This window comes from Aspergillus chevalieri, chromosome 5 (assembly GCF_016861735.1).
Source record: "Aspergillus chevalieri M1 DNA, chromosome 5, nearly complete sequence".
Classification (NCBI taxonomy): Eukaryota; Fungi; Ascomycota; class Eurotiomycetes; order Eurotiales; family Aspergillaceae; genus Aspergillus; species Aspergillus chevalieri.
The window spans coordinates 3,517,953-3,534,443 of NC_057366.1; the positions used below are offsets into that span (position 1 = coordinate 3,517,953).

Consider the following 16,491-nt stretch of genomic DNA (forward strand, 5'->3'; position numbering starts at 1 on the left):
CTGATGACCTCCCAGCGCCAAGCCTTTTTTTCTGCCCGGCGTGACCTTCAGCCTCGTTTTCCACTTCCTCCCTCTCTCTTTCTCTCTCGCTCTCTTTTCGTCCTTTTTCTCGGGTCTTATCCAGTCTTGTCCTCGCTTATCTTTCTTGTGCCTGCTTCATCGCCTTTCCTTCTTAAGCTGTCCTTGGGACCTGTGTGTTTCTATCCCTCTTCTGGGTATATCGCCACCTCAGAGACGGCACGCTACCCATAATGGGTCTATTATCATCGCGTTTCCTCCGCATCCCGCGGCCAGAGGTATGTGCCTGTTTTGGCTGTCAAGGGGAAAAAAGGAATGCCCTACTCGTGCCTGGAAGCTAACGTTCCGGTCGCTTCATGGCGTCCTCCACCGCCAGACCTTCCTTTATGTCATGAGTCTTGAGACCGGTGCTTCTCTCATCACTTTGTCCTTGCTGTTGAACAAGATTAGTGGTCTCTATGGCTTGCTCGCCTTGTTGACCGGCTACCACCTCTCTCCCGTCCAACTGTCTATGTACCTTTACTCCCTGATCGCTCTCGGTGTCGCAACGGTCCTATTCCCACATATCCGCAAACAATCGCCCCTCCAGTGTCTGGCGCTCGCCTACCTCTACACCTTCGACAGCCTTGTCAACGCCGCCTACACTGCCGCTTTTGGTGTGACTTGGTTCCTCGTCGTTTCTCAGCATTACGATAACGGCTCCGCATCGGGTCCCGGAAGTGAAACCATTGCGCAAACTGCGGGCTTTACCAGCCCCAAGTACGACACTTCATACAGTGAAGACACCCAAAGCGGTGCCAGTTACTACTACACCGAAAGCGCCGCCGCCAGTACCGCTCGATCGGCATCCGATGGTCTCGGCAATGCGGTCACTCAACCAGAAAGTGCCCAGAGCATTTTCTTCATCTGCATGCTGTGGGCGATGCGGTTCTACTTCGTTTTCGTGATGCTCGCCTTTGCCCGTCAGACCCTGCGCCTCTATGTGGCCCTTCCCCGTCACACTTCGCTTCCGACGCATAGCCGCAACACGTCCATGGCGAGCGTGGGTAGCGTGGGCAGCGTAGCCGATATCGACCGTGAACCCTTTTCGCCGTATAGCCCGGATGGTCAAGGCTGGAAGGGCAAGCTTGGCCGGACCATGATCAGCATTGGTCGCAACTACTGGATGGGTGAAGATGACGATGGTATTTGGATGGTCAACATCGGTCGGAAGTTCCAGAACCGTAACGAGAACACCGAGCTTCCTGGCCCCCTCGAACGGGAGCGCCGTCGTCGATCGGGGACCGGCCCTCCCCAACCGTCGCAGTCTGCGTTTGAGGCCGCGGCTTTGCAACAACCCATCTACGAACATCCTGTTGGCCGGTAGTTGACAGCCCAGGCTACGTGATGGCATTTTATTCCTGGTTAATATTTTTCACCTGATTGTTCCTATATATGCCGAGATGATCTAGTACGATTCGGGAGGGGTGGCAGCAAGATTTGCAGGACTGCATCTTTTTCACATCATGCTTCGATGCCTCTTTTGCTTTTGATTATTTATTACATGTGGAAAAAGGCTGGCGTTGGTTATTGATTGATCAACGCAGCCGGTGTTTGGCCCGCGGGGGGGGTCCTGTTTCTAGAAGTGATCCGGTTACATCTGGCATCTGTACATTTATTCTATCATTTGGATTTCATATGGGACTGGTTGCTTGGCGTTTGGAAGGGATTATTTATTGCATCATGCCGCATGTCATTGTCTTAATATGAGCAAGTTCGAGACCTGAATACATTCAGAAAACATATTTACGGACTGTGCTAGCATTCTCGCCCGAGTACATATACCAGTTGTAACGAACTACGATTGCATCATCGGGGTTGAACGGGGTAGGTGTGCATGTCGATGTGCTAATTGCATGCACCAGACTGGCTGCAGCAATGGCGTTATGTGTACAGAGGGCTACTGCACCTTTATCTGGGAGTGCTCCATACAGACACCGACTGAGCAATTGCCGTTGGATGGACGATCACATGACTCCCCGCACGGCCGAAAACGGCAATGTTTGCATCTGCGGGCGACGGGGTTTGCATCGATGTCGTGATCGAACGCGGGCCAATCAGCGCGCTGCTGACCCAATCCCGATGGCGGAGAAGCACCGGCCGCCTTGAACTTTTATCACCTTTTTTCCAATTTTCTTCCCTTTTCCTCCCTCCAGTCGGGGTTTGATTGACTGGAACCAAAAGAGTACAAGAAGGCACGGGAATTGCTATATTCACTCCCTTTTTCCCCCTTCTTCTCCCTCGTCTTCTCCTCTTTCTTCTCACTGTATGCGGTGACATCCGTTACCCTCCCGTTATATAAGTCCATCCCACCTTTCTCTGCGCTGTGTGAAGCGCAGCCAGCAATTGTCAGTATGGCGTCCATTTCGACTGCCGGTGAAGCAGGTATGATCTCCCTTCTTGACAGCTGTCAATTGCTTGAATCTGTGCCAATCGAGTACACCGAGTACACCGAGTACTAATATGTGATATCAGTGGCGAGAGTCGCATACTTGACCAGTGATGTCGTCCTCTCCGTCCAGCCTGCCCTGCAGACCGACTCGCTGTTTTCCAAGTCACTCAAGGCTCTCAAGGCCAACAAGACCCAGAATTTCTTGTCCAAGGGTGCACCAGAGGTACGTGACTCATTCCGGTCCTGTCACTTAGGGCAATGTCTAACCCGGTGGATTTTATAGATTGTGACCGTGCGGAACAACGAAGACCCTCTCCTCTCAGCTTTCCACCCGCTCCAGAACGGTAGCACCGTTTCTGCCGTCGCCAGCTCCTCGGTTCTCCTCCCCTCCATCACTCACCTCTACCGCCTGGCGAACTACCCCTTGGTCCTCCACGTTGCCCTGGAACCCGCCCCGTTCCCCGACTACTCCGTTATCAGCTCGATACGTCAGTGTGGATTCACCTTCCTGCACTCTGAGACCCTCCAGGAGTCCCAGGACATTGCGCTTACCGCGCATGCCTTGGCTCTCAAGTCTGGCAAGGGTGTTATCCACTTCTTCGACCCTGCCAACTCCGCCAATGACGACACAATCGCCGAGGAGGATGTGGAGGTTGTGAATAAGGTCTTGGATTTGGGTGCAAATGCTGCTTCGCACAACCCGGGACTTGGCGCGCAGACTCTGTATGCTGATTCCGGCCGTGTGGCTACCGTGGCTGAGGAAAATGTTGAGGCCCCTCAAGATGCTGCGGGGACATCGACTCCGGAGCAGGCTTCTGCTGCTCAAACACCCGCCAATGGCAGCACAGACAATTCGTCTGTTGGATCCTCGAGGAGAGACAGCAGCGTTGACAGCCGCGCTTTGAGCAGCTCTGCTGCCACCACTGTTGACGGTGTGAGCGTACGGCCAGTCAACTCCGCAGACATCTACGCCTACACTACCCAGATCTGGAATGTGCTGTCTGAGACTGTTGGCCGCAAGTACAACGCAATCGAGTACACTGGTCCCGCTGAGGCCAAGTCCGCAATCTTCCTCTTCGGCTCCACCGGAGTCTTTGTGGACGTCTTGTCCAAGGCAGACGCCAGCAGCGAGCTTAAGGACCTCGGACTTATTACTGCTCGTCTGTACCGCCCATGGATTGGCAGCCATGTTGCCAACTCGATCCCCGCCTCTGTGGAGAAGATCGCCGTGCTGGAGCAGGCTCGCAAGACCACCCGATGGGGACCTTCGTTCATGGATCTCCTGTCCAGCTTGAACCCTACCACCACCGACCGCCGCTTGCAGATTGTGGGCTTCCGCCTGGGATACGTTGAGCCATCGACTGCCGACCAGGCTCTCCGTGGTGTGGTCCAGAACTTGACCTCTGCCTCCCCCATCCAGAACCTCGAAGTTGGAAGCTCCAAGGTCCCGACTCCTGAGACCTCTGTTGAGCAGCCTCGCATCGAAAACGCTTATCAGAAGATTTTGAACCAGCTTTTCGGGGAGCGTCTGTACGTCGCCAACCAGGCTACGTCTAAGCACGCTGGTATCTCCTCCACCATCTCCGCCAGCCCTGAGTACGGTTTTGGTTCTTTGATCGCCCGCATCGAGCACCGTCAGCGTTTCATCCGTGAGGTCGAGGAAGCATCCAAGTCCTCTTCTTTCGCCACTGATGTTCCAAGAACTTGGTTGTCGAAGTGGGCTTTGGTTGCCAACGACCCGCCCAAGGCTAACAAACTGGCTGCGGATGTTATTGCTCGTCTGTCCAACGACGGCTCCGCATTGGCGCGCCAGCTTCTCCAGTCCAAGCAGCTCTTCTACGACGAGACTCACTGGCTCATTGGCTCCGACGCTTGGGCGTACGATCTCGGAAACTCGGGTGTCCACCACGTTCTTGCCTCTGGTGCGAACGTCAACATGCTGGTCATCGACTCGCAACCCTACTCGGAGCGCGCTGCCGCCGACCCCACCCGCCGCAAGAAGGATATCGGTCTGTACGCCATGAACTACGGCAATGCCTACGTTGCTTCCGTTGCTGTCTACAGCGCCTACACCCAGGTCCTTCAGGCTATGGCTGAAGCCGAGAAGTTTAACGGTCCCTCCGTCGTCGTTGCCTACCTTCCCTACAACCAGGAGAACGACTCGGCTCTTACGGTTCTCCAGGAGACCAAGAAGGCTGTTGACCTTGGTTACTGGCCCCTGTACCGCTGGAATCCTAACAACGAAGACACCGCTGAGCCCAAGTTTGCCCTTGACTCGGATCGTATCCGACGTGAGCTTGAGGAGTTCCTCCGCCGTGACAACCAGCTTACCCAGCTTATGAACCGCCACCCTAAGTACTCGTCTGTCCTCTCTGAGTCTTACGGCACTGAGGTTCGTGCTCTGCAGAAGCGCAAGGCAAAGGACTCGTACGAGAAATTGCTCGAGGGTCTCTTCGGCGCTCCTTTGACTGTCCTCTTCGCGTCGGACAACGGTAATGCTCAGAACATCGCCAAGCGTCTTGGAAACCGTGGTCGTGCTCGTGGTCTGAAGACCATGGTCATGGCCATGGACGACTACCCCATTGATGACCTTGCTACAGAGGAGAACATTGTCTTTATCACCAGTACCGCTGGTCAGGGTGAGTTCCCTCAGAACGGCCGTTCCCTCTGGGAACACGTCAAGAACTCTGGCGACCTAGACCTCTCGTCCATCAACTACTCCGTTTTCGGTCTTGGCGATAGCCACTACTGGCCTCGCAAGGAAGACAAGATCTACTACAACAAGCCTGCCAAGGATCTCGATGGCCGCGTCGCCTTCCTCGGTGGTCGCAAGCTGACCGACATTGGTCTTGGTGACGACCAGGACCCGGATGCTTTCCAGACTGGCTACTCTGAGTGGGAGCCTCGCCTCTGGCAAGCATTGGGTGTGGACAAGGTTGAGGGCCTTCCTGAGGAGCCCCCGCCGTTGACCAACGAGGACATCAAGATCCAGTCCAACTTCCTCCGTGGAACCATCGAGGAGGGTCTCTTGGACGAAACCACTGGTGCGATTTCCGCTAGCGACCAGCAACTGACCAAGTTCCACGGTACCTACATGCAGGATGATCGTGACGTCCGTGACGAGCGCAAGGCCCAGGGTCTGGAGCCGGCCTACAGCTTCATGATCCGTTGCCGTCTCCCTGGTGGTGTTGCAACCCCCCTTCAATGGCTCCAGATGGATGCCATCAGCAGTGCTCACGGTAACGAGACGATGAAGCTCACCACAAGACAAACGTTTCAGTTCCATGGTGTTGTCAAGCGTCACCTCCGTGAGGCCATGCGCGATATCAACAAGGCCTTGATGACCACCATCGCTGCTTGCGGTGATGTCAACCGTAACGTTATGTGCTCTTCGCTCCCCGAGCTTTCTTCTTTCCACCGTGAGACGAATGCTGTCGCGAAGAAGATCAGCGACCACCTCATTCCTGCCACGACTGCTTACCACGAGATTTGGCTGAAGGAGGATGGCGAGAAGAAGGTTCAGGTTGCCGGAGATGCTGTTGTTGACCACGAGCCTCTCTACGGACCTACCTACCTTCCCCGGAAGTTCAAGATCACCATTGCCATTCCTCCTCATAACGACACTGATGTCTACGCCCACGATATCGGTCTGATTGCCATCAAGGGTGCCGACGGGCACCTTGAAGGTTTCAACGTCCTTGCTGGTGGTGGTATGGGTTCGACTCACAATAACAAGAAAACCTATCCTCAAACCGGTCGCATGTTCGGATACATCCCTGCCGACAAGGCCCACATTGTCTCTGAGAAGATCATGCTCGTCCAGCGTGACCACGGTGATCGCAAGAACCGTAAGCATGCCCGTCTAAAGTACACCATCGACGACATGACCGTCCCCGTCTTCAAGGAGAAGGTCGAGGCTCTCCTCCCCGATGGGCTGCGCTTCGAGGAGCCCCGCCCCTTCAAGTTTGCTTCCAACGTCGACACCTTCGGCTGGCAGAAGGACGAGAAGGGCTTCAATCACTTCACTTTCTTCATTGAGAACGGTCGTATCGAAGACACTGCGGACTTCCCCATGCGCACTGGTCTCCGCGAGCTGGCCAAGCTCAACAAAGGCGAATTCCGTCTCACCGGTAACCAACACTTGATCCTGTCCAACATCAAGGACGAAGAGCTTCCCGAGATCAAGGACTTGATGACCAAGCACAAGCTTGACAACACCAACTTCAGTGGCCTGCGTCTGTCCTCCTCCGCCTGTGTTGCCTTCCCCACTTGCGGTCTCGCCATGGCCGAATCCGAGCGTTACCTCCCCGTTCTTGTCTCGAAGCTCGAGTCTACTCTTGAAGAGGTTGGCTTGGGTCGCGACAGCATCGTCATGCGTATGACCGGTTGCCCGAACGGCTGTGCTCGTCCTTGGTTGGCTGAGGTAGCCTTCGTCGGTAAGGCCTACGGTGCTTATAACATGTACCTTGGTGGTGGATACCACGGACAGCGTCTGAACAAGCTGTACCGCCAGTCCATTAAGGAAGATGAGATCCTTGAAATTCTGAGACCGCTGTTCAAGCGGTACGCCGCTGAGCGGAACACGGATGGTGAGGTGCCTGAGCGCTTCGGTGACTGGGTTATCCGTGCGGGTATCATCAAGGCGACCACCGACGGCATGAACTTCCACGAGGGTGTAAGTGACTTCCATTAGACATTCTAACCGCGAGTATTTACTGACGTGATAATAGATTCCTGAGGACGACGAGGAGGAATAGATGATGATACTAAAATAGTTTGACGATGTCTTTTTTATTGAAAATTTACGACTCCATCACGCATTGCAGTTGAATAAAGCTTCCATCTTGATGTATAACGCTGTTTACCAAAAATGTTCATGTTCATCTTTCGGTTTTTTTTTTTTTTTTTGGGCAATGAGCTCATCTATGTTATTGATTTTGGCGTTTTGTATATACCGTGGCCGCAATGGCCTAATGGCGAATGCTAGATGCATGCATGCACTACTGCTAATCTTTGCTGTCCACTGTATGATGTTGATATTGATGCTGTTCGTATATCGTATTTCCGCATAGCATTGCTCCGTGGCTTCCGTACCATACGTCGTAGTCTTAGCGTCCGTTCTCAAGAATAGTTCAACCCAGCCTCGGTTCTGCTCAGTTATGTCCATCTAACCCTGCCAATGGCGTCTGAATCGCAAGATTGGGGAGCCAAAAAAAAAAAGGTAAGGATATTGGCGCTGCCCGGAATCGAACCGGGGCTGGCGCGGCCACAACGCGACGTCATACCACTAGACCACAGCACCTTGTTATTGTAATTTTTTGACTGATCCTCTATATCTTAATTTTAGAGATGTGCTGATTTGATCAATCTATCTCATGTTTTGGTTGTAGGTTGTGATGCAGCCATCTGTTTTGCTTCAAGGTTCTTTGTTGCATGAGCAGGGAAGGAGAAATATACGTGTGTTGAGTCGATAGGTGGGGTTGTTTCGATATATATTCCCCGGGCCCTATTTAGGGATGATTGTCTGCCGGGACATCATTGAGACCACCAGACCGAGAACCCTAATGTCCGTTCATTCACTGGAGACCGGAATGAAGACCATCACTGTATATGAACCAATATGATACATGCAACCATAACACTCTAATACCCATGCATCTACACGATAATATGTCAAACAACTAAGTAAACCACTCATTCCGTCACCGGAGTATCCTCGTGCTGCTTCTTCCGATTTTGCTTCATCGCCCACCCGGTCAACTCCGGATGCGCCGGGTCGATACGCGGTGCGCTCATCTGATCCAGATAGTCTTCACCATCAATAACGGACTGTAACTGCGGCAGAGACTCTATTTCCTGATTGACCATGCATTGCTCGTATGTTTGCCACGATTCCTCGGTCTTGACTGGTTAGCATCGCAAAGTGAAAAGGGGGTCAAAACTGAGGAAACAAACCTCCGCATCAACCCAGTCATAAGTACTCCACTTCTCATCTTGCATCTTCTTCAGAAGCTCCAGGTTGCCTGCAACCATGGCGGCTTCTCCATCCTCGGCGGCGGCTTTGATCTTCACGTCGATAGTCCGGGCTTCGCTTTCGGCGGCTCGTTCATCCTCACCTTCTTTTCGGGCCTTGCCTCGTCCCTTGGTAGGCACTTCATCCAGGGCGTCGAGATGGTGTAATTGCGGATGTAATTGGACCACAGCGGAAACGGGAGACAGGTGTAGATCCTCTAAGAATAGTTAGCCATACCGCACGCACATACCAAAAGTACAGGGAAAGAAAGAAACGTACTCCCCCGAAACGCAGCAAGCATATAAACCGGATCCCCATCCTCCGGAGTCTTTTTCCGCCCACCAAGCGTCTGAAGCCTCAACAAGGATGCCGTATCCTCCGCATCACCCCCCTTTTTAATTCCTCCCATTTCCACATCCCCATCCTCCATCTTAACCTTCCCACCGCCACCACTACCAGCACTCCCCCCACTAAAACCTCCAGCCATACCATACGCACCACCCTCCCTCGCACTGCGACTCTTCTTCATCGCATCGCCGTAACGTAACCCCTTCCCAACATCGTAATTCACCCTCGTGCTGATCGGAACATCGACTTCAACGAGCCCCGTTTGCGGCTTTAGACGGAGTGCAGTGGGTTTTTGACCATGGCGATCATCGTAGGCTTGGTTGGCAGGTCGGTCGAGGTATTGCAGGACATAGCGCGAGATTTCGGAGTCCGTGAGGTAGACATCGTAGGATGCGACGACGGGGTCCGAGTCTGCGTCTGTAGCCATGGTGGTTGCACTGCTGGTCGAGTGATTGGGATCGCGCACGGTAGAGTGGGAGGTATATTTTATGTAAGTAAACCAAGGTAGATGGTATAGTTATGGAGAATCAAAGCAATCACGCTGGCATGCAATTTTTGTCAGAGCAATCGGCGTATCGCTTGATAAGAAAATTGGCGGCAGAATAGGATGCACCGCCTTCTGAATCCGAATTTCCCCTCCTAGGGATATGCTGCGGCCGAGGAATCATAGCCAAGATAACTTACGGATAAATCACTGCAAGGAACTATATCGTGAGCAATTACCTCACTCGAACAAAAAACAAACGTACAGAATATTCAATGAAAAAGGAAACAAAAATCAAAAAATTGGCGCTGCCCGGAATCGAACCGGGGCTGGCGCGGCCACAACGCGACGTCATACCACTAGACCACAGCACCTTTTCTTGTGGAAACAATCTGCGCCATTTGTCATTATAAGCAAAGCCTTTTTACTCCGAGCTACACGCACGTGCGGAAGCATTCCATATCACAACACATCATGAATGCATTCTTCATACAGTTAACCTCTAGGTGTCGACTTATTTCCTATCACATTCAATGGACTTATAATTGTTCCACCAATTCCCATGCCATCTGGTTGCCAACTCGCCACTTTCAATCGCGAATGGCAAATCAGATATCTGATAAGCAACGCACGTGATCTCACGTGCGCTATCAGCGGAGATCGGGCTTGATAATTTTTCTCTTCCGCTTCCTGTTGTCTCGCCGTCGCCATCCCATCTTTCCTTTTCTTCCTATTTTTCTTTGCCATTAACGTTGGTGCAGGGAAAGGCTGCAGGACGGCTAGTTATTTGATTTTTCTCATCTTTTGACCACGCTGAGAGCCATTGTTCGGATGGTCACATTTCATATTAGTATTGGGCTTCTGCACCCATTGCATCTCTAATAATCTTCTCGCATACCGTCAACTTCTCTTTTTATCCTTGTATTTGGTAATAATTTACGATTCTTTACGCCCATTATCTGATTCGATTCCATACCATGCTGTCACGAGTCGTTCGCCAGAAAAATGCCTTGTCCCACCTCCGACACTCGACTGGCCGCCGGGCGTTGCCATCTCTGGCCCCATTGCGGCTTCACTCGCAGTCAAACCGACCCCTTCCTTCAGAGCGTTCTCGCCGGACTTCCCTTCAGTTGAACCGGAACCTTGCCACCACTACGGACCAGACCGCAATAGACAATGGATCGTCCTATGTCCCCCTCGACGACTCATATGCCGGAAACGACGAGAAATCGTCACAATGGGAACATCTATTCTCGCCACGAGCACAGGGCTTCGATGACTCCTCATTAATTATCATTGACGATCTTGTGACCACAAAACCTAAGTCTCTTCGGAAGGTCAAGGGTATCGGTGGTGATGAGGATGAGATGATGGCGAACCTGGACATGTCTTTGAAAGTCGGACGGTTTGATCGAGCCGCCACATTGATCAGTCGAATGGGCAACAACTATCCAGTTGGGTCACCGGAATTCCTCGCCCTTCACAACCGTTATCTCGAGGAAATGGTTACCAGTATGATCGTGACAAGGCAGCATAACATGGTTTTACCCATGCAGAGGTGGTTCGAGTTAGATATGCCCAACGGAAAAGTTCAACCCGATGCCAAGACCTACGCTATCATGATACGCATGGCGCTGCGTATGCTGCACGGCTCGAAGCGCGATAGATCTGTGCGCAGATATTGGGAATTTGCCAAGAGGGATGGTGTTGAGGACCAGGTTTTGGCTGTGCCCATTCTTTCGGAATTGGAGCTTGGTGAGCTTTCAGAGGTGAGTATTCTTGTGTGTGGACTTTTCCTTTAGATCGAACGAGTGCTGATAGGTTTTCGAAACTAGATATGCTCATCCGACCTCCAACGCATGGCAATCGATAGCATGGATCAATCACAGAAGGATTTGGATGCGGAAATTGAAGAGATCGCCGAGGTCATGCCCGTTGCCCAGAAAGGCCTTGGTCTCGCTTCACTGAAACAATCGCTCTCATCGTTTGCAAAGAACCCCGATACCCCTCTCGCAGAAGGAGAAGCGGAGGAGGACGTGGAGGCACTCAAACAAATCAGACAGCGGCAGATTGAAGCGGATTCCATCCAGTCTGCTCTGGAACGCTGGCGCCGCGAGTTCAGTGAAAGGCAAAAGGCAGGTATCGATATCACCGGTGGTGGGACACGATTGGGCTCTGTCATGAACCAATGGCACACAGATCTCGTATCCAGACTCAAGGAAGAAATAAGCCTTATCGACGAGGCGGAGAATAACCCTATCCGTACCCGTGCTCAGAAAGAACGAGCCGAGTATGGTGTTTTTCTGCGGAGTTTGGATCCCGATCGCCTAGCCGCCCTCACCATCCTGGCCGTGATCTCCGTTTTCAGTCGAGTAGGCATGGATAGAGGCATCAAACTCTCGGCAATTGTTTCGACCATTGGGAAAGACCTTCAGGATGAGCTAATTGCGGAAACTGCGCTAAAGAAGAACTTAGGGGCAGACGCCAGACGTATCAAGGCGCTGAAGCAGATCCTCTCCGACCGTAAACGAAAGGATGGTCGGGGAAGGTGGCAGTATCTAGTCCAGAGCCTCCTACAAGAGGACTCTACTCTCGTTTGGCCCCCAAGGGTCACGGTGAAGGTCGGAGCTGTCTTGATGAGTTTGTTTTTCGAAGTTGGAAAGGCACCTGTTACGGTGGAGGACCCAGAGACCAAGAAGCAAGTGGTTACTTTGCAACCGGCTTTCCAACATGTGTATCAGATCACCTGGGGCAAACGTTCCGGATTGATCCATCTCCACCCTGAGATTGTGAAGCTCGTCGCTAAAGAACCAGCTGCCGACCTTTTGGGCCGAACTTTGCCCATGGTGTGCAAACCCAAGCCCTGGCAGAGCGCGACTGATGGTGGATACTATGTGTATCGGAGCAATCTGGTGCGCTCAACTCCGGGTGAAAAGTTGCAACCGGCGTATATCAAGGCTGCCATCGAAACCCACGGTATCCCGGAAGTCCGCGAGGGCTTAGATACTCTTGGAAGCACAGGATGGGCTATTAACCGGGACGTTTTCAACGTTATGCTTGAGGCGTGGAACTCTGGGAAAGCCGTCGCTAACATTGCTCCGTTGGAACCCGAATTTGGCATTCCGCCGAAGCCAGCTCCTGAAGATGGCTACCAAGCTGAGAAGGAATGGAATAACATCATGCGTGAAATCGAGAACAAAAGATCTGGTTTCCATTCGATGCGATGCTTCCAGAACTTCCAAATGGAAGTTGCCCGTTCCTACTTGAACGAAACATTCTATCTTCCCCATAACATGGATTTCCGCGGACGTGCTTACCCCCTTCCTCCCTATCTCAACCAGATGGGTGCCGACAACTGCAGAGGACTTCTTCTTTTCGCCGATGGTAAGCCACTCGGGGAGGCTGGTCTGAGGTGGCTGAAAATTCAACTTGCAAACTTGTATGGATTTGACAAGGCTAGTCTTTCGGAACGCGAAAAGTTCGCCATGGATAACCTCGACAACATTTTTGATTCCGCAGACAACGGTTTGCATGGAAAGCGCTGGTGGCTTGAGGCAGAAGACCCGTGGCAATGTCTAGCGGCCTGCTGTGAACTGCGAAATGCTCTTCGTTCCCCGGACCCCACTCAGTATCTTTCCCGCCTTCCGATCCACCAGGATGGTTCTTGTAATGGACTGCAGCACTATGCAGCGCTTGGTGGCGACAGCGTTGGCGCCCGACAAGTCAACCTGGAACCTTCTGACCGTCCGTCTGATGTTTACACTGGTGTCGCTGAATATGTCAAGCAAGCAGTCGCTCGCGAAGCAGCAGAGGGTGAACCAATTGCGAAGATGCTGGATGGAAGAATCACCAGAAAGGTTGTCAAGCAAACGGTCATGACCAACGTGTATGGTGTGACTTTCATGGGAGCCATGATGCAGGTCCGCAAGCAGCTTGTTGACCACTACCCCGACCTTAACCACTTGCAGAAGCGACAGGGTGCGCTTTATATCGCCCGGAAGATCTTTGAAGCCTTGGGAGCTATGTTTCAAGGTGCCCACGAGATTCAATACTGGCTTGGTGACTGTGCAACCCGTATCACGCAGTCCTTGTCCCCCGAACAGATTGATGACATTGCGAAGATCGCCTTGTCACCAGGGGAGGTTCCCGAAGAAGTGAAACCTAAATCGAAAGATCCCACAGAGAGGTTCCGATCGACTGTTATCTGGACGACGCCTCTGGGACTGCCTGTCGTCCAACCATACCGAGTGCGCAAGTCGCGCCGTGTCGAAACCAGCCTGCAGGACGTCAGCATCGTCGACAGCAACTCAGAAGATGTCGTGTCCAAGCGGAAGCAGCTCCAGGCGTTTCCACCCAACTTCATCCACTCGCTTGATGCCACCCACATGATGCTCTCTGCCAACGCCTGCCGTCGGGCCGGACTGACCTTCTCGGCCGTGCACGATTCGTTCTGGACCCACGCGTCCGATGTCGACTCGATGAACACGATCCTCCGTGATACCTTCGTGCGCATGCATTCCGACGACGTTATCGCCAGACTCCACGCCGAGTTCAACGTGCGGTACAGCAACAATATCTTCATGGCCCGCGTGGACGCTGCCAGCAAGATCGGAAAGGCCATCAAGATGCTGCGGAAGAGCAAGAGAAACTCCAAGGTCACGGAGCTGCTAGACGAGCACAAGAGACAGAAGCTGCTCAAGTCGGACGATCCAGAGCAGCAAGCCCGCGGCCGCGAAATGGTCACTCCCGCCAGCCTGTTCGACGAAATGGGCTGCGGCCACGACGACTTGAGAATCCTGAGCTCGCTGGGTGAAAACGCCGTCGGCCACGTCCCTGAAGACATCGAAGCCGCGGAGCGCAAAATGTCCAACCAAGTGGATACCCAGGATCCGGCCATTGCCACGCTCTTCCAGGACATCGACCCGACAATGAGCAACGGTGAGAAGAACCCCGACGACGCGGAGGGCAAGGAAGCCGAAGCCCCCCCGGAGACCGACGCTTCGTACTTCGGCGAGGCGGCGGAAGATGTTCTCAAAGAGGAAGTCAAGGAGCAGCCGAAGAGGAAGACGAAGCCTCCGACCGTGTGGCTCTGGCTTCCGGTACGGTTCCGCGATGTTCCTCGCAAGGGATCGTGGGATATTACTCGCATTCGGGACAGCGAGTATTTCTTCTCTTAAAAGTATTTTTTGTTTGCAGCATTGGCACGGCGTTGGATGGTTTGCACAAAGAAAGCCACTGAACAAAAGCACGGGCGCTCTTTCTTTTTCTCGCTTTGTATATCTATACCCTGTTGATCTATAACCCACCCCCCTCCGTGTTTTCGGATTCATACATCTGGATGGATATTTGTCTTCTGTGTATATTATTTGATGTCATTTGGAAAGGTGGAGAGATGATATTTGGATGAATGGGTCATGGCATGTACGAATAGACGTTGGAATTGGATATGTTTCAATTACTCCGTGTGGAACTAGTAGACAGTAGGAACCTTTTTCTGGAAAGAATTTAGATTCAGAGATCCAGTGCAACCTGTGATGATGCTGGGCTATGCAAACTTTTCAGGTAAAAATATATACTAATAAGTATCCCTCGACCAACAGAAAAGAATACTCGATGGTAAAGAACAAAAATGGACAGCCAAAAAACCAGTCTAACGCCTCATCCTTTTCTATTCCCACCCTTTGCCTTGCTACGAGTTAGCCTGGTGGACTGGGGCTCTTCATCTTCTTCCGCTGGCCCCCCTTCAGATGCTTCTGGACTAGGGTCACTCGCAGGGACCATAACCGCCCCCTCAGCAGCGTCTCCAGCAAACGAATGGCTGTCCGCATCGGGCCTAGACACGGGTTCCCATGTAGACTCTCCAGCGCTAGATTGGGAGTTGCGGATGTTCGCGAGAACCTTTGTTGCCTCGCTCTCCTCGCCGTTCCATGCTCCGCAGCCTCCGCACCGCCAGCGACCGATTTCTTCCAGGGTCCGGACCCCAGGTGGTGCCTGGCCATTGACCAGTCGACATGCACGGCAGATCAATGCGACCCGGTTCTTGGGTTGTGTTTCGTCTTCTCCTAAGAGGACATCCAAGAGACGGTCGTACCAGTGGGATTGTTCGATATATTGGGAGGATCTCGGGAAGGCATTCGGGGCAAATCCAGGCTCATTGACAGGTTGTTGTGGTAGCGGAGGTTGAGGAGGGGTTTGAGGAAGGGATCGAGGCTGGGTTTGTGTTCCGTACGGAGGCGGCGGGGACGGGTTGGAAGGCGATGGCGCTGAAGGAGTTACAGGTCGTCGTCGAATGTTAGCTGTGGGCGGCGGAGCCAGTCCTGTGCGTGCTACCGGTTGTTGTTGCGGCGTTGACGGTTTACGCAGGGTTTCCAACATGTTGGGCTTTTCATCGTCGCTCTTTGATGGTGACGGTTTAGGGGACTCCCCGCCATACTTCTCAAGCAATTGTTGGGTCGAATTGTATTTGGTAGCCGCTTTGAGTTTCTCGATGGTAGTGTCTCGTTGTTTATTCAGATCGTCTAAGTGTTGTTGCGTCTTGGAAATGCGGTAATCGAAGAATCGGCTGGCCAATGTCCTAACGACGTAGATCCTGCACAAGTCAGAGCTGGGATCCACAAAAACGTTATGTTTTGCATCAATGGGTTCCGTACAGAACTGGCCCACCAGAAACAGCAGAGTATTCGACAATTCCCCAATTCTGCCAGCCAAGGACGAGAGCTAAGATGATCGAGTAAAGGAGGTACGCGAAGGTGGTGTATAGCGTCCAGAGAGCTTTGAAACGGCGGGCATTCTGACGGTGGGTGTCTAAACGCGCGGTTGAATCGTTGATCTTGGTCGAAAGAGCGGCGAGCGTCTTCTCGAAGTGCGCTGGGGAGTTGTCCTCGCCCTGGTTGGAGACATGTGAGATTTTCCACCCGTACACCACAAAGTAAAGGGATAGACAAACGTACCTTCCAAGGCCAGAGAGAGACCATGGCCTAGTTGAGCATTAGACAGAGATGCTTAACGCAAAAGCATATCTTAAACAGAGAGGAAAAAGTGAAGTGTCAAGTGTTAGTGTTAGGCATGTCAGGCAGCTGGATGTGTTGTCGCAAAACGTCACGGAAGGGACAGCGCAACACGTGCCGCCTTCCTCTTTGGGAATAGCTCTGCATCTCATCTCGCGACGTCTATTTTGGTGTTATTCCCAACTATCGA

The 16,491-nt window shown here is 52.6% G+C and overlaps 5 protein-coding genes and 2 non-coding genes across 7 annotated transcripts; 3 read left to right on the forward strand and 4 right to left on the reverse strand.

Moving 5' to 3' along the window:
- Positions 1 to 251: 251 nt before the first annotated feature.
- ACHE_51240S (inositol phosphorylceramide synthase regulatory subunit KEI1) lies at positions 252 to 1,384 on the forward strand (the record flags this gene model as incomplete). Its single annotated transcript, XM_043281045.1, has 2 exons — positions 252 to 296; positions 395 to 1,384. The coding sequence occupies 2 exons, from the start codon at positions 252 to 254 to the stop codon at positions 1,382 to 1,384; spliced, it is 1,035 nt and encodes a 344-aa protein (XP_043138564.1).
- Positions 1,385 to 2,411: 1,027 nt separating this feature from the next.
- Positions 2,412 to 7,206, forward strand: ACHE_51241S (sulfite reductase (NADPH) subunit beta; the record flags this gene model as incomplete). The annotated part of the gene is made up of 4 exons (XM_043281046.1): positions 2,412 to 2,442; positions 2,533 to 2,672; positions 2,733 to 7,124; positions 7,180 to 7,206. The coding sequence occupies 4 exons, from the start codon at positions 2,412 to 2,414 to the stop codon at positions 7,204 to 7,206; spliced, it is 4,590 nt and encodes a 1,529-aa protein (XP_043138565.1).
- Positions 7,207 to 7,680: 474 nt separating this feature from the next.
- On the reverse strand, positions 7,681 to 7,751 carry ACHE_t50021A. Its single transcript has one exon. It is a non-coding gene; the product is annotated as a tRNA-His (tRNA).
- Positions 7,752 to 8,143: 392 nt separating this feature from the next.
- Positions 8,144 to 9,237, reverse strand: ACHE_51242A (uncharacterized protein; the record flags this gene model as incomplete). The annotated part of the gene is made up of 3 exons (XM_043281047.1): positions 8,144 to 8,350; positions 8,405 to 8,679; positions 8,742 to 9,237. The coding sequence occupies 3 exons, from the start codon at positions 9,235 to 9,237 to the stop codon at positions 8,144 to 8,146; spliced, it is 978 nt and encodes a 325-aa protein (XP_043138566.1).
- Positions 9,238 to 9,597: 360 nt separating this feature from the next.
- On the reverse strand, positions 9,598 to 9,668 carry ACHE_t50022A. Its single transcript has one exon. It is a non-coding gene; the product is annotated as a tRNA-His (tRNA).
- Positions 9,669 to 10,271: 603 nt separating this feature from the next.
- Positions 10,272 to 14,471, forward strand: RPO41 (DNA-directed RNA polymerase; the record flags this gene model as incomplete). Its single annotated transcript, XM_043281048.1, has 2 exons — positions 10,272 to 11,063; positions 11,130 to 14,471. The coding sequence occupies 2 exons, from the start codon at positions 10,272 to 10,274 to the stop codon at positions 14,469 to 14,471; spliced, it is 4,134 nt and encodes a 1,377-aa protein (XP_043138567.1).
- A 481-nt stretch (positions 14,472 to 14,952) lies between these two features.
- Positions 14,953 to 16,268, reverse strand: ACHE_51244A (uncharacterized protein; the record flags this gene model as incomplete). Its single annotated transcript, XM_043281049.1, has 3 exons — positions 14,953 to 15,883; positions 15,945 to 16,180; positions 16,245 to 16,268. The coding sequence occupies 3 exons, from the start codon at positions 16,266 to 16,268 to the stop codon at positions 14,953 to 14,955; spliced, it is 1,191 nt and encodes a 396-aa protein (XP_043138568.1).
- Between the last annotated feature and the right edge of the window lie 223 nt (positions 16,269 to 16,491).